At 40.0% G+C, this 16,513-nt stretch overlaps 1 protein-coding gene and 1 long non-coding RNA gene across 2 annotated transcripts; one reads left to right on the forward strand and one right to left on the reverse strand.

Moving 5' to 3' along the window:
* Positions 1 to 659: 659 nt before the first annotated feature.
* Positions 660 to 10,194, reverse strand: LOC127663520 (motile sperm domain-containing protein 1-like). Its single transcript, XM_052155133.1, has 6 exons — positions 9,963 to 10,194; positions 7,747 to 8,026; positions 7,581 to 7,656; positions 7,244 to 7,476; positions 2,636 to 2,797; positions 660 to 1,207 (listed from the first exon to the last, which is right to left on the reverse strand). The coding sequence occupies exons 2-6, from the start codon at positions 8,018 to 8,020 to the stop codon at positions 1,176 to 1,178; spliced, it is 777 nt and encodes a 258-aa protein (XP_052011093.1). The 5' UTR covers positions 8,021 to 8,026; positions 9,963 to 10,194; the 3' UTR covers positions 660 to 1,175.
* A 1,979-nt stretch (positions 10,195 to 12,173) lies between these two features.
* On the forward strand, positions 12,174 to 14,506 carry LOC127617256 (uncharacterized). The gene is made up of 3 exons (XR_007967296.1): positions 12,174 to 12,476; positions 13,264 to 13,447; positions 13,938 to 14,506. It is a non-coding gene; the product is annotated as an uncharacterized LOC127617256 (long non-coding RNA).
* Positions 14,507 to 16,513: the final 2,007 nt, after the last annotated feature.

Here is a 16,513-nt window from a genome sequence, read left to right on the forward strand (position 1 = left end):
CTCCCACTTGTGGTTATGGTCTTTAAAAAAACAATGATCAGAATAGTTTTAGAATCTAGACCTAGATTTATACTTGAGCACTTCATTTTCAGTTTAATGCTAAATCCAACTGCTGCCTGAAAGGAACCGAGGCTTTAAAATATTTCCCCTTTGAACTGTAGGTCTGCTGTAGATAATGCTACAAAGACACTTTCAATCTAAAACAAGACTCCAGAAACATTCAATGTACAGAAAACTTTGTTATAGATTATCCCCAGCTGGCATATTGACTAGAGTTTTAGACTAACAAGAATTGACAAAAGACCGCCTGGCAAGATAGCATTTTTTTTGTAACCTGTTCTGATTACAATATACAAATAGAACACTAAATCTTATGACTTTCTTCAGCAGAACAAGTTTGATCTGTTTCTTAACCACACCTCTTACATTGTTTCTCCATGTTGTTCATCAACTTGCATTTTATGGACCCACAGAGCGGAGATACTCTTCTAGAAATCTTTGTCGTCTTCTGAAGAAACTCATACACATCTAGGATGGCATGAGGATTAAATGAGAATTTTAAATTGTGTGTACTACCCCTTTCACTATTGCTTCAACTTAATTTGATTCAGAAATATTTAATGTTGCAAATAATATTAACACATGACTTCCTAGGAAATGCCTTTTAAAAATCAACTTGGTTTATTTAATGTGGATATCTATAGATAATGTGCACAAGATTTAAGCAGTGGACAAATAAAAAAACAATTCAAGAAACAAGGGTGTTAAGATGTGAGAATCTTCTCTTGTGGCAAACTAAGCATGTTCATTTATCAAACACAAAAAGCAATTCACAGACACACAGAATATGACTCAAGACAACACATTTAATTGTATGTACTCATGTTCTTCTACACCCCCTCCCACCTAACATGATAGTCAGCTGGGCCCAGTTGCCAGCTCAGTCAGCTTTCCATCAATAAACACAAAATGCCCCGCCCCACCCATGGATCTTTGCGTCTTCTTTGTTTCGGTATGTTTGAGACGTCATTTAAAAAGTTAGTTCCTGTTTAGAGGAAGTTTTTCAGACATGTTTTCCCCATCCTCAGAACACTCCTGGCTGAGATATGTCCATATCTCCCCTCTTCATCATCCTAGTTCCATTTTCATTCAGAAAGGTCAATTTGAAGAGCACTTCAAGTGCGTAGAATAACCATTGTAAGAAGACCTGTGCAACATTGGATAGAATATTGAAAAAGTGCATAAGACAAGCAAACTGGGAAGATCCAACTATGTTGCATGCATTCTACTGCATATTTGTTAAAGGGATGGTTTACCAAAAAATACAATTTGGCAATAGTTTACCCACCCTAAACATTGTGCCTAACATGTCACTGTGTTCCAAAATCGTTTAGGTTTGGAACAACATTAAGGTAAGTACATGATGACAGAATTTGAATCACTTCAAAAGGAATGTTACAGGTTCAATAAAAGTTAAGCTCAATCTATAGTATTTGTTGCATAATGTTGATTACCATGAAAATGTATTTCAACTCATCCCTCCTTTAAAAAAAAAAAGCAAAAATTGGGTTTAAACACAGAAATGAACTTACATTAACTCTCCTGTTAAAAATCATGTATTGTCTGAGCTGTAAAGTTTTGGGTTTGTTAACAATACATCGTCATGGCAACAAAGTTAGTAAACTATTTTATCATTCTAAAATCATTTTTACACGCATACCCTTAATGTCTTAAAGCTATACTTTTGAAACAGAGTCTTTTGGCATAAAAAAATTAGCCCCCAATCGCTTCCATTGTAAATGCCTCACTGCAACATACTTTGTTTTAAAAGGAGACCTATTATGCCCCTTTAGACCAACTGATCCATGCTTGAGAATAATTTTTTTTTAAATCCAGCTTTATATTGACACTCATTCACAAATCAGTCCTGTGTAAATTTATCTGCCCAAACATACACTCATTTTTGTATGTTTTGGAGCACATTTCCTTCAAAAACAAAATTGTCCCCTGCGTCTTCAGTGGCTCTGATGCCGGAAGTACGTGAAGACTCTTATGTTCACTTTTACAGCCAACAACAGAACACTTATGATGCTTACAAAGCGGAGACATTATTCTTCTCAATGTATCTGCTCCAGCACGGAAAAAAAAATAGCAGACTGAGTGTAGATCACTCATGGGAGGATCTATGATAATAGGGTGGAATCCGTCACCAGTTGTGGGCAAGGCCTGCTCTAAAGTGATGTCACTTTAGAGCAGAAATGAGAACAGTTCATTTTGACACACTGTTTTTGATTAATAGAAATATAAGAAAGAAGAGTGGGTGGACTTAACATTGTAGGGATGTTGTGTACACACTGCTGACTCACATTTATGTACAAATGTTTTTGCCTTTATGCAAAAAATATTTGCATAGTAGGTCCCCTTTAAGGGACGAGTCAAAATAAATTTTTGTCGTAATCAATATTATGCCACAAATGCTGTGGATTGATCTTAACTTGTATTGAACCCGGAATATTCCTTTAATAACACCTAAGGGCTGTTAGATTATAATATCTAATAGTAATCGTTCAGTTGTGTTTCGGCATCATCAAATTTATGTATTATTCTGTATGGTAATGTCAATACATCAACTCACCTAAAACATAAGCAGCTACAAGTTTCTTGTTAACACTTAAGTGGAGGTAGACAGGCACTGTGGATTCCTGCTCTCCCAGAGTTGGGAGCATAAGGGCTGCCATACACACTAGGCCTAAAAGGACAGTTAGGAGGCTGGGTCCCCCAGATGCTGTGCGGCTCTCTGTGTGTAAAGAAACACATGGAAAAAAGGCTTTAACATGAAAGTGAACCACAAAACAATTTTGAACAGCTATTTGGCGCCACCAAGTGGTCAAAAAACTGAACAGCAAGAGCATTGCAAAATAACTGACCAAGGAACCCATCCAAAATTAAATCTAACTTATGCTGACAAATGTGCTGCAAATATCTTTCACCACCTCATACAAATAAATTGTAAAAGTCTACCAGAATTTGCAAATAATTTATCATTCAAAATAGGGTTGCAACAGTATGAGATTTTCACGGCACGATAACGTCTCAGAAAATATCACAGTTTCATGGCATACAGTATAACACGATAACTATTATTGGTGAAAACAGAAGGGTTATTTTATTTATTTATTTTCAGGAAACACTTTGATATAATTGAAACTTAAAACCATTTTTTTTTTTAATTGAAGTATGTGTAAAAAAAATTCTCCCTTTTGAAAATAAATAGAAAAAATAAGAAAGCTAACAGAATTATAATAAACAGAATTATAAACATGATAAAAATAGCATGTAACTATAACATGTTAAATGAACTACTAAATGAAAAATAACATCAGCTGTGTGAGCTTTTGTGGTAATGTCCTATGATAATTAACAATTAACATACTGCTCCTGTCTGGGAACCAGCACCTTATCGTGGTGGAGAGGTTTGTGTGCCCTTATGATCCTGAGGGCTGTGTTGTCTGGAGCCATGTGCTCCTGGTAGGGTCTCCCAAGGCAAAGTGGTCTCAGGTGAGGGGCCAGACTAAGAATGGTTCACAATGACTCATGGAAAAAACGGAAAGAGGAGGAGTTACCCTGCCCGGAGGAAGCCCGGGGCCCCCGTCTGGAGCCAGGCCCAGATGGAGGGCTCGTCGGCGAGCACCTGGTGGCCGGGCTTGTCACGGAGCCCGGCCAGGCACAGCCTGAAGAAGCGACGTGAAACCCCCCTCTACATCCCTTGGGCCCACCACCCATTGGAGAAACCGCAGGAGTCGGGTGTGCTGCCATATGGGCGGCAGTGAAGGCCGTGGGCCTCGACGGACCAGACCAGGGCAGCAAAGGCTTGCTCTGGGGACGTGGAATGTCACCTCACTGGGGGGGAAGGAGCCGGAACTGGTGAGGGAGGTGGAGCGTTACCAGTTGGATCTGGTGGGGCTTACATCGACGCACAGTTTTGGCTCTGGATCCGTACTCCTGGATAGGGGATGGACTCTATTCTTCTCTGGAGTTTCCCAGGGTGTGAGGCGACGGGCGGGTGTGGGGATACTCACGAGTCCCCGGCTGAGCGCCACTACGTTGGAGTTTACCCCGCTGGACGAGAGGGTCGCCTCCCTACGCCTACAGGTTGTGGGGGGGGGGAACTCTGACTGTTGTCTGTGCATATGCACCGAACAGCAGTTCAGAGTATTCGGCCTTCTTAGAGACCCTGAATGGAGTCCTGAATACAGCCCCAGTAGGGGACTCCATAGTGATGCTGGGTGACTTCAACGCACACGTGGGAAATGACAGGGACACCTGGAAAGGCGTGATTGGGAGGAACGGCCTCCCTGATCTGAACTCAAGTGGATGTTTGTTATTAGACTTCTGTGCTAGTCAAGGATTATCTATAACAAACACCATGTTCGAACATAAGGATGCTCATAAGTGTACGTGGTACCAGAGCACCCTAGGCCGAAGGTCGATGATCGATTTTGTAATCGTGTCGTCGGACCTGAGGCCATATGTTTTGGACACTCGGGTGAAGAGAGGGGCAGAGCTGTCAACCGATCACCATCTGGTGGTGAGTTGGGTCAGGGGGTGGGGAAAGACTCTGGACAGACCTGTACGTCCAAAGCAAGAGCTGTGTCCGGGTCCTCGGCACGAAGTCGAGTTCATTCCATGTGGGGGTTGGTCTCCGCCAAGGCTGTGCTTTGTCACCAATCCTGTTTGTGATATTCATGGACAGGATATCGAGGCGTAGTCGGGGTGGGGAAGGTGTGCGGTTCGGTGGGCTGGAGATCTCATCGCTGCTTTTTGCAGATGATGTTGTCTTCATGTCATCATCGGTCCGTGACCTTCAGCTCTCACTGGATCGCTTGGCAGTCGAGTGTGATGCAGCTGGGATGAGGATTAGCACCTCTAAATCTGAGGCCATGGTTCTCAGCAGGAAACCGATAGAGTGCGTACTCCAGGTAGGGAATGAGGTTTTGCCCCAAGTGAAGGAGTTCAAGTACCTCGGGGTCTTGTTCACGAGTGAGGGGACAATGGAGCGGGAGGTTGGCTGGAGAATCGGGGCAGCGGAGCCGCTGCTCCTTTGCGTCGAAAGGAGTCAGTTGAGGTGGTTTGGGCATCTGGTAAGGATGGCCCCTGGCCGCCTCCCTAGGGAGGTGTTTCAGGCACGTCCAGCTGGGAGGAGGCCTCGGGGAAGACCCAGGACAAGGTGGAGAGATTACATCTCCACACTGGCCTGGGAACGCTTCGGGGTCCCCCAGTCAGAGCTGGTTAATGTGGCTCGGGATAGGGAAGTTTGGGGCCCCCTGCTGGAGCAGCTGCCCCCGCGACCCGACTTTGGATAAGCGGTTGAAGATGGATGGATGGATGGATGGATGGATGCTCCTGTCTGTACATTTAACTCAGTGGTTCTCAACTGGTTTTGCTTCAGGACAGATTTTACATTTGAAATCAAGTGTCGACTTGCCATAGATTAAACATAACCTGTATTTAATATATCCTGGGTTGCATTTCCTTTTATGTTGCATAGTTTTGTTCATGGTTTTCCAGTACAAGGACATGCATCAAGTGACATTATTTTAGTTTTTGATGTCAACAACAAAATCTACAGGAAGTTTTCTCTACCCGCTTTTAAAAATGTAAGCGCATATTTACTTATATGAGCCCATTACTATCCCGTTTGTTTCCTAATTTCAAACATCATTCAAACAGAACATACATATTACACAGAAGGAAAGGCTCCTCATTACCATGGTTAGGTCAGTTTAGCTAGTCTTAAATAATAGTAATAATAACAAATTACAATATTTATGAAAAATAAATACTAGCTGAAACACATCTTGAAACTTTAACTACAACTGCCACTGTATATAAAATTAGGTCTAATAGCTTCTACCTTTAGATTATTTCATATGAAACTATACACATTTTGTCAAAATATAACAGTTACTTTTACTGTAAAGTAAAATCATGAAACAACTTCGTAAAGGTGATGTGTAAATTTTGTATTTTTTTGGCGCATAGCACAGTGTTGCTCTTTTCCTCCTCAGTGCTGTTTGGCATATCAGAGCTGCTACCGTTTGAGAGATTCGACTTGACAATCTCCGTAATGCTTTAAACTAGAAAAGTCTGACTACAATTGAAATTCGTCACATCAGTTTTGATGTCTGCACTCTGAAATATCGAGGCCCAGTTGTTGCACGCACGTGCCAGAGTGAAGAGCAGATCATTAGCGCGAGCTCGTTACACTCGTGAAAGTGCAGATGAGAAGTCTTTAGCTGTTTGCGAGATTATCATTAAATCTGCCTCGGCAGTCCTAAATAGGCTATCACTTGGGTGGCCGCCGAAATATCTTCAATGGGAGAACCATGGCATTGTTCTTTCCCTGCTGTCCCCGACCCAGTCCGAATAGACAAGTTGAGAAACTCTACTTTAACTCACACACACACTCACTTATATTACTCACTCAGACCCCCTCGCCTCTCTTCTCTCTGACAATTTCTCCGCTGCGTGTGTGTGTGACGCAAGTTGACAAGTCTGACAGGCAGACAAAGAGGAAAGGAGAAGTGCACGCGCATGTGAGATCCTCCGTCCAGTATATACCATAGATAAGCAAATGTAAATGGTATGATAACCGTCAATTTTCATACCACTGCAACCCTAATTCAAAATAAGTCCAAAAGCATGCATCAAGTTGATCGGGTCAGTTTTGATTTAATTTTGACTTGCTTTATGTTGGTATTTAAAGGATAATTTACCCCCCCCCCAAATAAAATTAATTCTCATCATTTACTCACCCTCATGCATCCCAGATGTGTGACTTTCTTTTTTCAGCAGAACAAAGATTTTTACAAGAATATCTCAGCTCTGTTAGTCCATACAAAGCAAGTGAATGGTGATCAGACCTTTGTAGCTCCAAAAATCACATTAAGGAAATACAGAAGACTCAAGTGGTTAAATCCATATCTTCAGAAGCAATACAAATTTAAGCCCTATTTTTAAGCCCTCCATATTCTCTTTTACATCCGAAAGTCACATGTGGTGCCCGTTTAGTTTCTCTTTAACAACTGAATTGTATGGACCTACAGAGCAGAAATATTTTTCTAAAACTCTTCGTTTGTGTTATACTGAAGTATGAAAGTCACACATCTGGGATGGCATGATAAGAGTAAATGGGAGTAAATGATAAGAGGTTTTTGGGTGAACTATCCCTTTAACTAAGCACCTGTCTGGAATGCAGTCTGCTCAAAGAACACTCTGTCGGCAAGTTGCTCTTTCATCCTGCGCTCCTCCTCCAAGGGCCGGACTTGGGGCTGCTCCTGAGCGGAGGAGGGCAGCAGAGTGGCCATTACTTCCTTCCTGCCCAGTGCCTTTCTCTGACTCTGCTCAGACACCTGCAGCCGGAACTTATCAATCACTCCATAATGGCAAGCCCGCACATCCCTATGGCGGATCACGCTGTTTGGAGAAAAGCACAAGGAATGCAGAGAAACCAAAGGTTGTGCAAGGCTCAAACATATTTTTATTCGAAATACTTAACTTGCAATGACCAGGTGACTTACATATCCACACAACACTGTGGTTTAACAGCACCAGTGGCATCCACCACTGCATACTTGTTTGGCGCTGTGCACAAAACTGACAAGGTGCAAGACAAACAGTTAGAAAGGGAACCTCTATTCATGAGTGTTGAGGCAAATGGTTGAGCTCTCAATGAAAACAACTTACCTTTGAATTTAAGCGCAAACTCATAAGGGTTGTAGAGGGTGAGCACCTGCTTATGTGAAGCCTGCTCATCTGCGTAGAACACCAGCTCAGTGGGGAACACAAACACTGGAAGGCTTCCCTCCACTTGGTCAGGCTGCCGACTCTGCTGCTGCATTGACTCAAGCTGAACTCGCTTCCTCCGCCCTTTATGGTATTCCCTCTCCCTCTCAGGGCTGTAACGTTGCAGAGATCCAGTTCGTAATGTGGCCAGTTCAGCTATTTGGCAGCATGACATTAATCTCTGAAAGGACAGAAATAGGGTAATTTCAACATGACAGTCTTTATGCAGTTTTATATATAAATATATATAAACGCTCAACGCAAGTGATAAAAATGAAATATTAAGAATCAATTCTTTGGTTTTTTTCTCCCCAATTTTGAATGCCCAATTCCCAATGTGCTCTATGTCCTTGTGGCGGAGGATGAATCTCAGTTGCCTCCGTGTCTGAGACGTAAATCCACGCATCTTATCACGTGGCTTGTTGAGCACGTTACCGTGGAGACATACCACGTGTGGAGGCTTCACGCTATTCTACACAACATCCACGCACAACTCACCACGTGCCCCACCGAGAGCCACATTATAATGACCACGGGGAGGTTACCCCATGTGACTCTACCCTCCCAAGCAACTGGGCCAATTTGGTTGCTTAAGAGACCTGGCTGGATTCACTCAGCACTCCTTGGATTCGAACTTGTGACTCCAGGGGTGGTAGTCAGCGTCTTTACTCGCTAGGCTACCCAGGCCCCCCAACAATTCTTTGTTAAATTTAACGACTTAAGTCACATCCTAATAGGTATGCTTTGTATAGATATGCTTCAGAATAGTGAAGTAAATGCAGTGGAGTCTTGGCTCTGTTACAATGCTCTATATGAAAGGCTATTTCCCAAATTGAGATTTTTATAGCCTATATAATCACTAGATGAAGAGTTTTGTAGATACATTTCACCAGATTAGGTTTATTGATGAGGAATAAAAAAGAAATTATCGGCAACTCCCAGCATAGATTTTTGCAGAAAAGCAGTAGTTCCAAAAAGCAACTATTGACACTAAATTTAATCGGTAAAACCGATGTATTGTTCGACCTCTACTGAAAAGTTATAATTATAAACAAATAAAGGGTGACAATTTTAATGTAGTTAAACAGTAATTCATTAAGTAATTCCACTTTCTTTACAGTAATTCAGATGTCGATATGAAATGTGAAGGTAAATATTATTAAAGCCAAGCGAAACTGAAAGGCAGGGGACAATATAATCTGATAACGGAGGGAATGTTATGAAGACTGATGGATGCCAAGATCTATTTGCAAAAACAAGCTTACGCATCCACGTGGCTAGTCATGTGACCATGTTTACTTGAAATCTCCTTAAACTCCAGGAGGATTTCACAATAAAATCCCAACCATGAAATAAAGTACGCCAAATGTAACTGTCCAACATCCAACCAATGAGATCAACAAAACAGAATGACAGCTGGCAAATACACAAAGGATGTCTATTGTCTAATATATCAGTCTAGAGATCAATTTAAACAGGTTTTATGAATACCAAACAAATAAACCTAGCAGGACAGGTTAGACAAATATTCCACAACTAAATAATTACAAAATGTATTTCGTATAATGTTATAATCCTGTCGAATGATGAAAGTCAAACAGCAATATCTTCAGCAGATCGGATATTGTCGTGATAGACCTTTTGTCCTCTTGAAACCTATTGTGTTATGCTGACTACATTAGAGCAGGGCATCCATATTCTATTAAATCTATCAACTAAAGTTGAATCTTCTACCAAATATCATGTGATGTTAAATATTCCCCAACCACAGTTTGCTGCGTATGTCTAATGTTAACTAAATTCTAAACAGATGTCAGTACTTGCCTAAACATAATAACAATATTAGCAAACACTGTAAATTAAACTCATCCAAAGTGTGTAACCCCTTCTTAAAACATTCGATTAGCAAATATTGTTACTGACTATAGCGATGTATTAAATACAATATTAAACATTGTTCGCAGTATGTATTAGATGTTGCCGTATTGCTGTTCTGTGGTCATGATAGCATAACAAAAATGCAACACCGAGATGACAGAGCGCTTAACAGTACATCATTTAATGTCACTATTTAAAGTATAAGGTACATCTAATAAGGTATAAAATAAGATATTTACCTCACTACTGTTTGCCGTTTAACGATATTTATTTCAAATCCCACCCAGTTTCCTTTTTTCTTTGTCAACAATACACTGCATGCCCGTTGAATGCTGGGATATTGGAGGGCGCAGAAACAGAGATCTTCCATCAAGATAGCCTACAAGGTTAGCAAAGCAATGTATAACGCGGCAAAGCATAGATGACTGGCGAGAGACCAGAGGACGTTTTTGTAAGATATGTCTATGGAGGAGATGCTTAAAATATTTTTGAATTCACTATGTATGGAGTTTACTACGATAAAACCGCTGCTTATAAGAGAAGACACAGACAATATTGCAACAGGCATGTGTCAGTTTACGGCTCTCTCCATTCGTTTGCATGGTATCCGCAAACATGGATCTACTGTCGTAACATTCTAATAGACAGTTAAACGCAAGCCTATCGTAAAAACACGGATATCTTAAAAAAAGCATAGAAGATCTCTGGCAGGAATTACGCCATTGAGTTTCGAACACATGTAATTTCAGTTGTTTACGGTATTCTTTTCTTTTCATTTATTTATTTATAACTGCTTTCGGAAGGTAAAATATGTTTTAGTTTGTGTTGTTCCTCCATAGATTGACAGCTGTCTGGTGAAAAAAAATAAAAAATCTTAAAAGGGATAGTTTATATAAAAAATAAATTCATCATTTACTCACACACTCGTGCCATCCAAGAAGTGTATGATTTTTCTTCTTCTGCAAAACACAATGCTTTTTAGAAGAATATCTCAGCTCTGTATGTCCTCACAATGCAAGTAAATGGTGACCAGAACTCAGAAGTTCCAAAAAGGACATAAAGGCAGCATACAAGTAATCTAGAAGACTCCAGTGGTTAAATTAATATCTTCTGAAGCAATTTAATAGGTTTGGCTGAGAAATAGATCAATATTTAAGTCCTTTTTTTTTTTTTTTTACTATAATTTTCCACCTTTGACCACCACCAATCAGTAGGTGGCTGAATTTGAAAGTGAAAGTCACTTCCACACCAGAATGTTGAAGCGAAAGTGTAAATTTACAGTAAAAAAGGACTAAGTATTGATACTGAACCACTGGAGTCACATTAATTATCATGGTGCCTTTATGTCCTTTTTGGACCCTCAGAGTTCTGGTCATTCACTTACATTGTGAGGACCCACAGAGCTGAGATACGTTCAGAAGAAGAAATTCAAACACATCAGGGATGGCATGAGAGAATTTTTGGGTGAAATATCCGTTTAAGGTTTTGACTGCACAGCTCAAAAGAAGTAGAGTCCACAGGCAAAATGATGGCAAATGCAAATGACAGTAACAGTACAAGATCCATCACATAACATACAAATAAGTGTGAGTGCAGTATCTGACCAGCCTTAAACTTTTTTGACGTCTTTATAGAGCATATATTTCATAATTTCGTTTCAAAATTAAAAGCATAACAATTTTATATTATTTAATATTTCTATATTCATAATTTTTATTTAAAACATTAATAATCAACATTATTTGTGCAGCTGTAATTGCTGTATAAATATATGTATTATTTTGCACTCTAAAATATTAATATAGACAGTCAACAGACAGAGAAATTAATATAGAAAAAAAAGGACAGTATGCAAACCTTTACTAAATTCCTCTCCAGGTACAAGCTCAGAAAGTTGGATGGCTCGGTTTCTCATAAAAACAATGATCAGTTTTGATCATAAAGAAGTGTATCGGGATTCCCAATGGCTATTCAATGATTAGAAACAATCATTATGAGATGAATGATGAAGGTTTCAATGACAAAAATGAAACAGATTACCTTGAATAACTCGTTAAATGCGTGCACATTTGATGCAAAGTTCAGCAGCATTGTCTAACACACACAATAAAGTTATAATAAGTCTCCTGCTCGAAAGCAGAGAACTTAAGAGAAGCCTTCCACGGCCTCATTGCTTATACAAGCCAGGGCAAGGCGTCATGGCTCCACTCAGCCAATGCCATAGCAGCGGCGGTGCAAAGGCGCTTTGATCAAGTTCTGTAACAGCGCGAGCCCAGCACAGCTCAGAAAAGACATTTAGAGAATCAGACGGCTGCAAAGGGGGGCAGTACGACACTTTTTTTCCTGTACATCTTGCCAAATGCAGTCTGTATGCAGGATCATGATTTCAAGCTTGATTACACTTCCTAATGCTTGATGCATGCACAAGCACTAGATGGCACTATAGGAAGTGTAATCGAGCTTGAAATCATAATCGCCAAGGAGGCTGCTGTCAAGATTTATAGTGAAAAAGCAAATATTTTGGTCTGTTCTCACCCAAAACCAATGGGCTATATGCACGGTTACTTCCTGGTTTAGATAAGCCAGCTCGGGCATTTCCGGTCAACTGTCATTCCTAAAGATGTTCCTGCAGGATCTACCTCGAGTCAACACAAATGATGATGTACACCGCCTGATTCATTCAAATTCAAAGACTTCATCAAGCAAACGTGAAAGGGGCTTTATTATATCCAGCTATATCCATGACTACGAAGGTAAGTTAGCAGAAGTACACTATAATTATTTCGTTCTGTAAGCTAGCTATAGACAGCTACTGTTAAGTTGAAAGACCAACGATAGCTTAACGTTAGCATTGGTAAACAGAATATAACCGCTATGTTGGCAGCATTTAGATATATAGATCTGTCTCCCGCTACTTTCCTTGACATAACCTGGCTTGGCACTAGCATAACATTTTGTCTTGCTATGTGGTCCTTGCTTAATTCGTTGCCTTAGTTTTTGACAAGAATGAGGCAGGAGAGGTGTCTGTGAGGGCAAGCTGCTTCAGGTCGATGAGGAAAAAAGAGAGACCACACAACTTGTGTAGGGGAATGAGAGCAGGTTCAATAATGTTAATACGTTCTGCTTTGTGGGAATTCCATGTGCCAGTATAAAATAGGCTGAAGAATAGATAGTGACTGTAATACTGTTTGGACCTACAACCTACTGTTGCACTAACAGAACCGTGCACCAACTAGGGCCTACACTGTGTGTGTTTCAAAAAGTATTTTACTCAACAGTACAAAGTATACTCTGTTTATTGTGTAGTAGACATCGTGGACACAGGTAAAAATTCCCAGAGAGTAGAGGTAGGTAGGTTGCCAGCATTTGACATTGCACAGTGAGCATGTTTAAAACGCATAATTAGCTACACTGTGACTCCATGTAGTTCTGTTATTAAATATGTATTTCAGTAATCTCACCAACTCTCAATAACATTATTTACCTCAAAACACAAACTACAGTATCAATTGATTATTATTATATTATTTTTTTTTACAGGTTGTTCTCAAAGACTCTAGACCCGTTGAGATGTTGGCCTGTCATTGCTCATGTGTGGCAGGGCTTGCACTATGCAATCATGTTGCAGCTTTGCTCTACCAGACCTCACATTACAGCCAGCATGGAGTAACGGCTGTCCCCCCCCACAGGGTCTGAGCAGCAGTGGCACAAACCTAGCATCCAGGTGATGTTTTCAACATGATGTGTCTCACTTCTTCCTGGTTATGTCACATAAATCACATCAACTTTGAAGGCTCCATGCAGCATCCTTCCTTCTGAAAATATGATCATGTGAGCTAAAATTTGTTTACACAAAGTAAATAAGTCCTTGTACAAATTTATAAGCCTGGTCCAACAAATGAGATTGTGGTGTTGTCAGCTAGGCCAAAGAGAGAAGATTGGCTGAAGTGATCAGCTAATCTGTAGAAATGGGCAGTATGTCTGCTACATGAATTAAAATATATGTACTGGAAATGTAAAATTGTACTTTGTATTTTTAGACTAAAGATGAACCTCTAATTGAACTGAATGTCCATACATAGACACACACAACATCCCTGTAGCATAGAGCTACACAACACTGAAGTAGAATTTGACATGAAAAGCATTAATTTATGATAATAACAAACAGTACATAAACGCTTGTCTAACTGTTCTGTTGTGTATATTTTCAGGAGTAACTTGTACAACGGGGCCTGTGACCGGACCTGTGACCTTCCAGACATGTCAGTTCTGTGTGTGAATGAGATTTACAGAGGAATGCCAAGGGAAACTGCTCCACCCACGACAACAATGGGAATAGCATTTATTGAATTGTTTATTCATAGAATATTCAGAGACGGGAGAGTCATAAAAACAATCAAACAAAAGGCTGATTACTTTTACCTACCTATGCTTTTGGCTTGTCAATTTCCGTGGTTAACTTTCAATCAGTTTTTTTTTTTTTTTTACTAAGTTCAAATAGTTTGGTTTTCATTACATTTCTGAGCAGTTTTCGTGTGTTCACTATTGTCATCTGCCACAAATATATTCTAATACAATAGAATTCTAGTATACAATGTATACAAATTATGTTATGTTGTTGAACATGTCATCATTAATTTGTTAAATTACATATTTTCCAATAAATGTTACTTATGTGAGTGTTTGAGGTTATATAAACCTACCTAAAAATAGAACTGTTTAAATGCTGTTTGTAAAGGTCACAATAAAATACACAATGCTTTGGAGAGCCCATTAAAAAAGGCAGTTACAAACAAATGTAGGTTTATTCACTGAAAGCATGAAACTGAAAATGAGTAAAAAAAACAGATCCCTGTATGAAGTTGTAGAGATGTAAATCCATTCTATATCATTGAACAAAAGCAGTAGCTAACAACAGTAAAATAGTTAAAATACTAAACAGAACTGCGCACTGGTCTTGATGCATCTATTTAGAAAAAGCAATTTAAAGCAAAAAATTCTGGTAATTTAACAGAAGGCATGCAACTACATATACCGTTGTTGGTCGTCGGAGGGGTAAGTTTGAAAACTTAGCTGAATTGAATTTAGCTGAGGACGAACACTGAGGGACGCAACAGTGCCCAGCTGTCGTCCACTCAAAATGCTGAAATTTAAACGTCTTTTTCATTTCGTTCACTTATTTTTATAATCTATTTAAACAAGTGAATAACTGTTACAAAAAAAAAAGAGATTGATATTGTTTTACAGGTTATTTACACTGTCTATCAGAAAATTGAATATGCCGCTACAGCAAGTGACATTTCACCGGAAGTTTTTGAGCTGGCTTATATTATTCCGGAAGTTGTAATTAACGTTCCATGCATATGGCCCATTAGATCGCTTAAGAAGATATGGATAAACCACTGGAGTCTTATGAATTATTTTAAGCTGCCTTTATGTGCTTTTTTTAGCTTCAAACATTTGGTACCCATTCACTTGCTTTGTGTGGACCAACAGAGCTGAGATATTCTTCTAAAAATCTTCACACATCTGGGATGGTATGAGGGTGAGTAACTGATGAAAGAATTTTCATTTTGGGGTGAACTCTCCCTTTAAGGATTCTTTGCACATTGTGGCTTGAACTGCCTCATTATACTTTACTCATACATGCTTTCCTATACAAAGAAAATACAAAAGACTGTTCGAATCCATATCGGCAAGCATTATTGCTAATTGCTCACTATTCAAGCTAAAAAACATCTTCCAGACTACTAACTGAAATATCATGGCCGTCACAAGCAAAATATCTGTGATTTTTTATACAATGCTTATTTGTAGTGTGCTTATAACAAGAATACTATTTTTGACTGATGTGTGGAATAGAAGTCGGAAAGTATTTAACATCAAAACAGAAGTGTCAGTCCAAAAATTCCCTTCCAACTAAAAAAAATACCCCTAATAAACTAGGTAAGTTTATGCCAAGCGCCATATTTGAAATTTTACGTAAAAACACCAATATAAACATAACAAATAACCCTGTTTCTTAAGCACACATTCATTATGGTCCTCACACCCACATTCAGTCAACATACACTTTATCTGTTCAAAGTGTAAAGTTTACACTTATCTCAGAGCGTGCGCGAATCAACTGGCCGGTGTTTTTACGGACATTTTCAATCTGTCCCTCTCCCTGTCTGTAGTCCCCACATGCTTCAAAACATCAACCATTGTGCCTGTTCCGAAGCAAGCCACAATCACTTGCTTAAATGACTGGCGTCCTGTTGCTCTGACCCCCATCATCAGCAAATGCTTCGAGAGGTTAATCAGAGATTACATCTGCTCTGTTCTGCCCCCCTCTTTGGACCCATTGCAGTTTGCCTACCGCAACAACCACTCCACCGATGATGCCATTGCATCTACAATACACACTGCTCTCTCCCATCTGGAAAAAAGGAACACATATGTGAGAATGCTGTTTGTAGACTACAGCTCAGCATTCAACACCATAGTGCCCTCCAAGCTTGATGAGAAACTCCGGGCTCTGGGCTTAAACAGCTCGCTGTGCAGCTGGATCCTGGATTTCCTGTCAGGCAGACGTCAGGTGGTTAGAATGGGCAGCAACACCTCCTCATCACTGACCCTCAACACTGGAGCCCCGCAGGGCTGTGTTCTCAGCCCACTCCTGTATTCCCTGTACACACATGACTGTGTGGCAACACATAGCTCCAATACCATCATTAAGTTTGCTGACGATACGACGGTGGTAGGTCTGATCACTGACAACGATGAAAGAGCCTACAGAGAGGAG

This window comes from Xyrauchen texanus, chromosome 23, assembly GCF_025860055.1.
Source record: "Xyrauchen texanus isolate HMW12.3.18 chromosome 23, RBS_HiC_50CHRs, whole genome shotgun sequence".
NCBI classification, from domain to species: Eukaryota; Metazoa; Chordata; class Actinopteri; order Cypriniformes; family Catostomidae; genus Xyrauchen; species Xyrauchen texanus.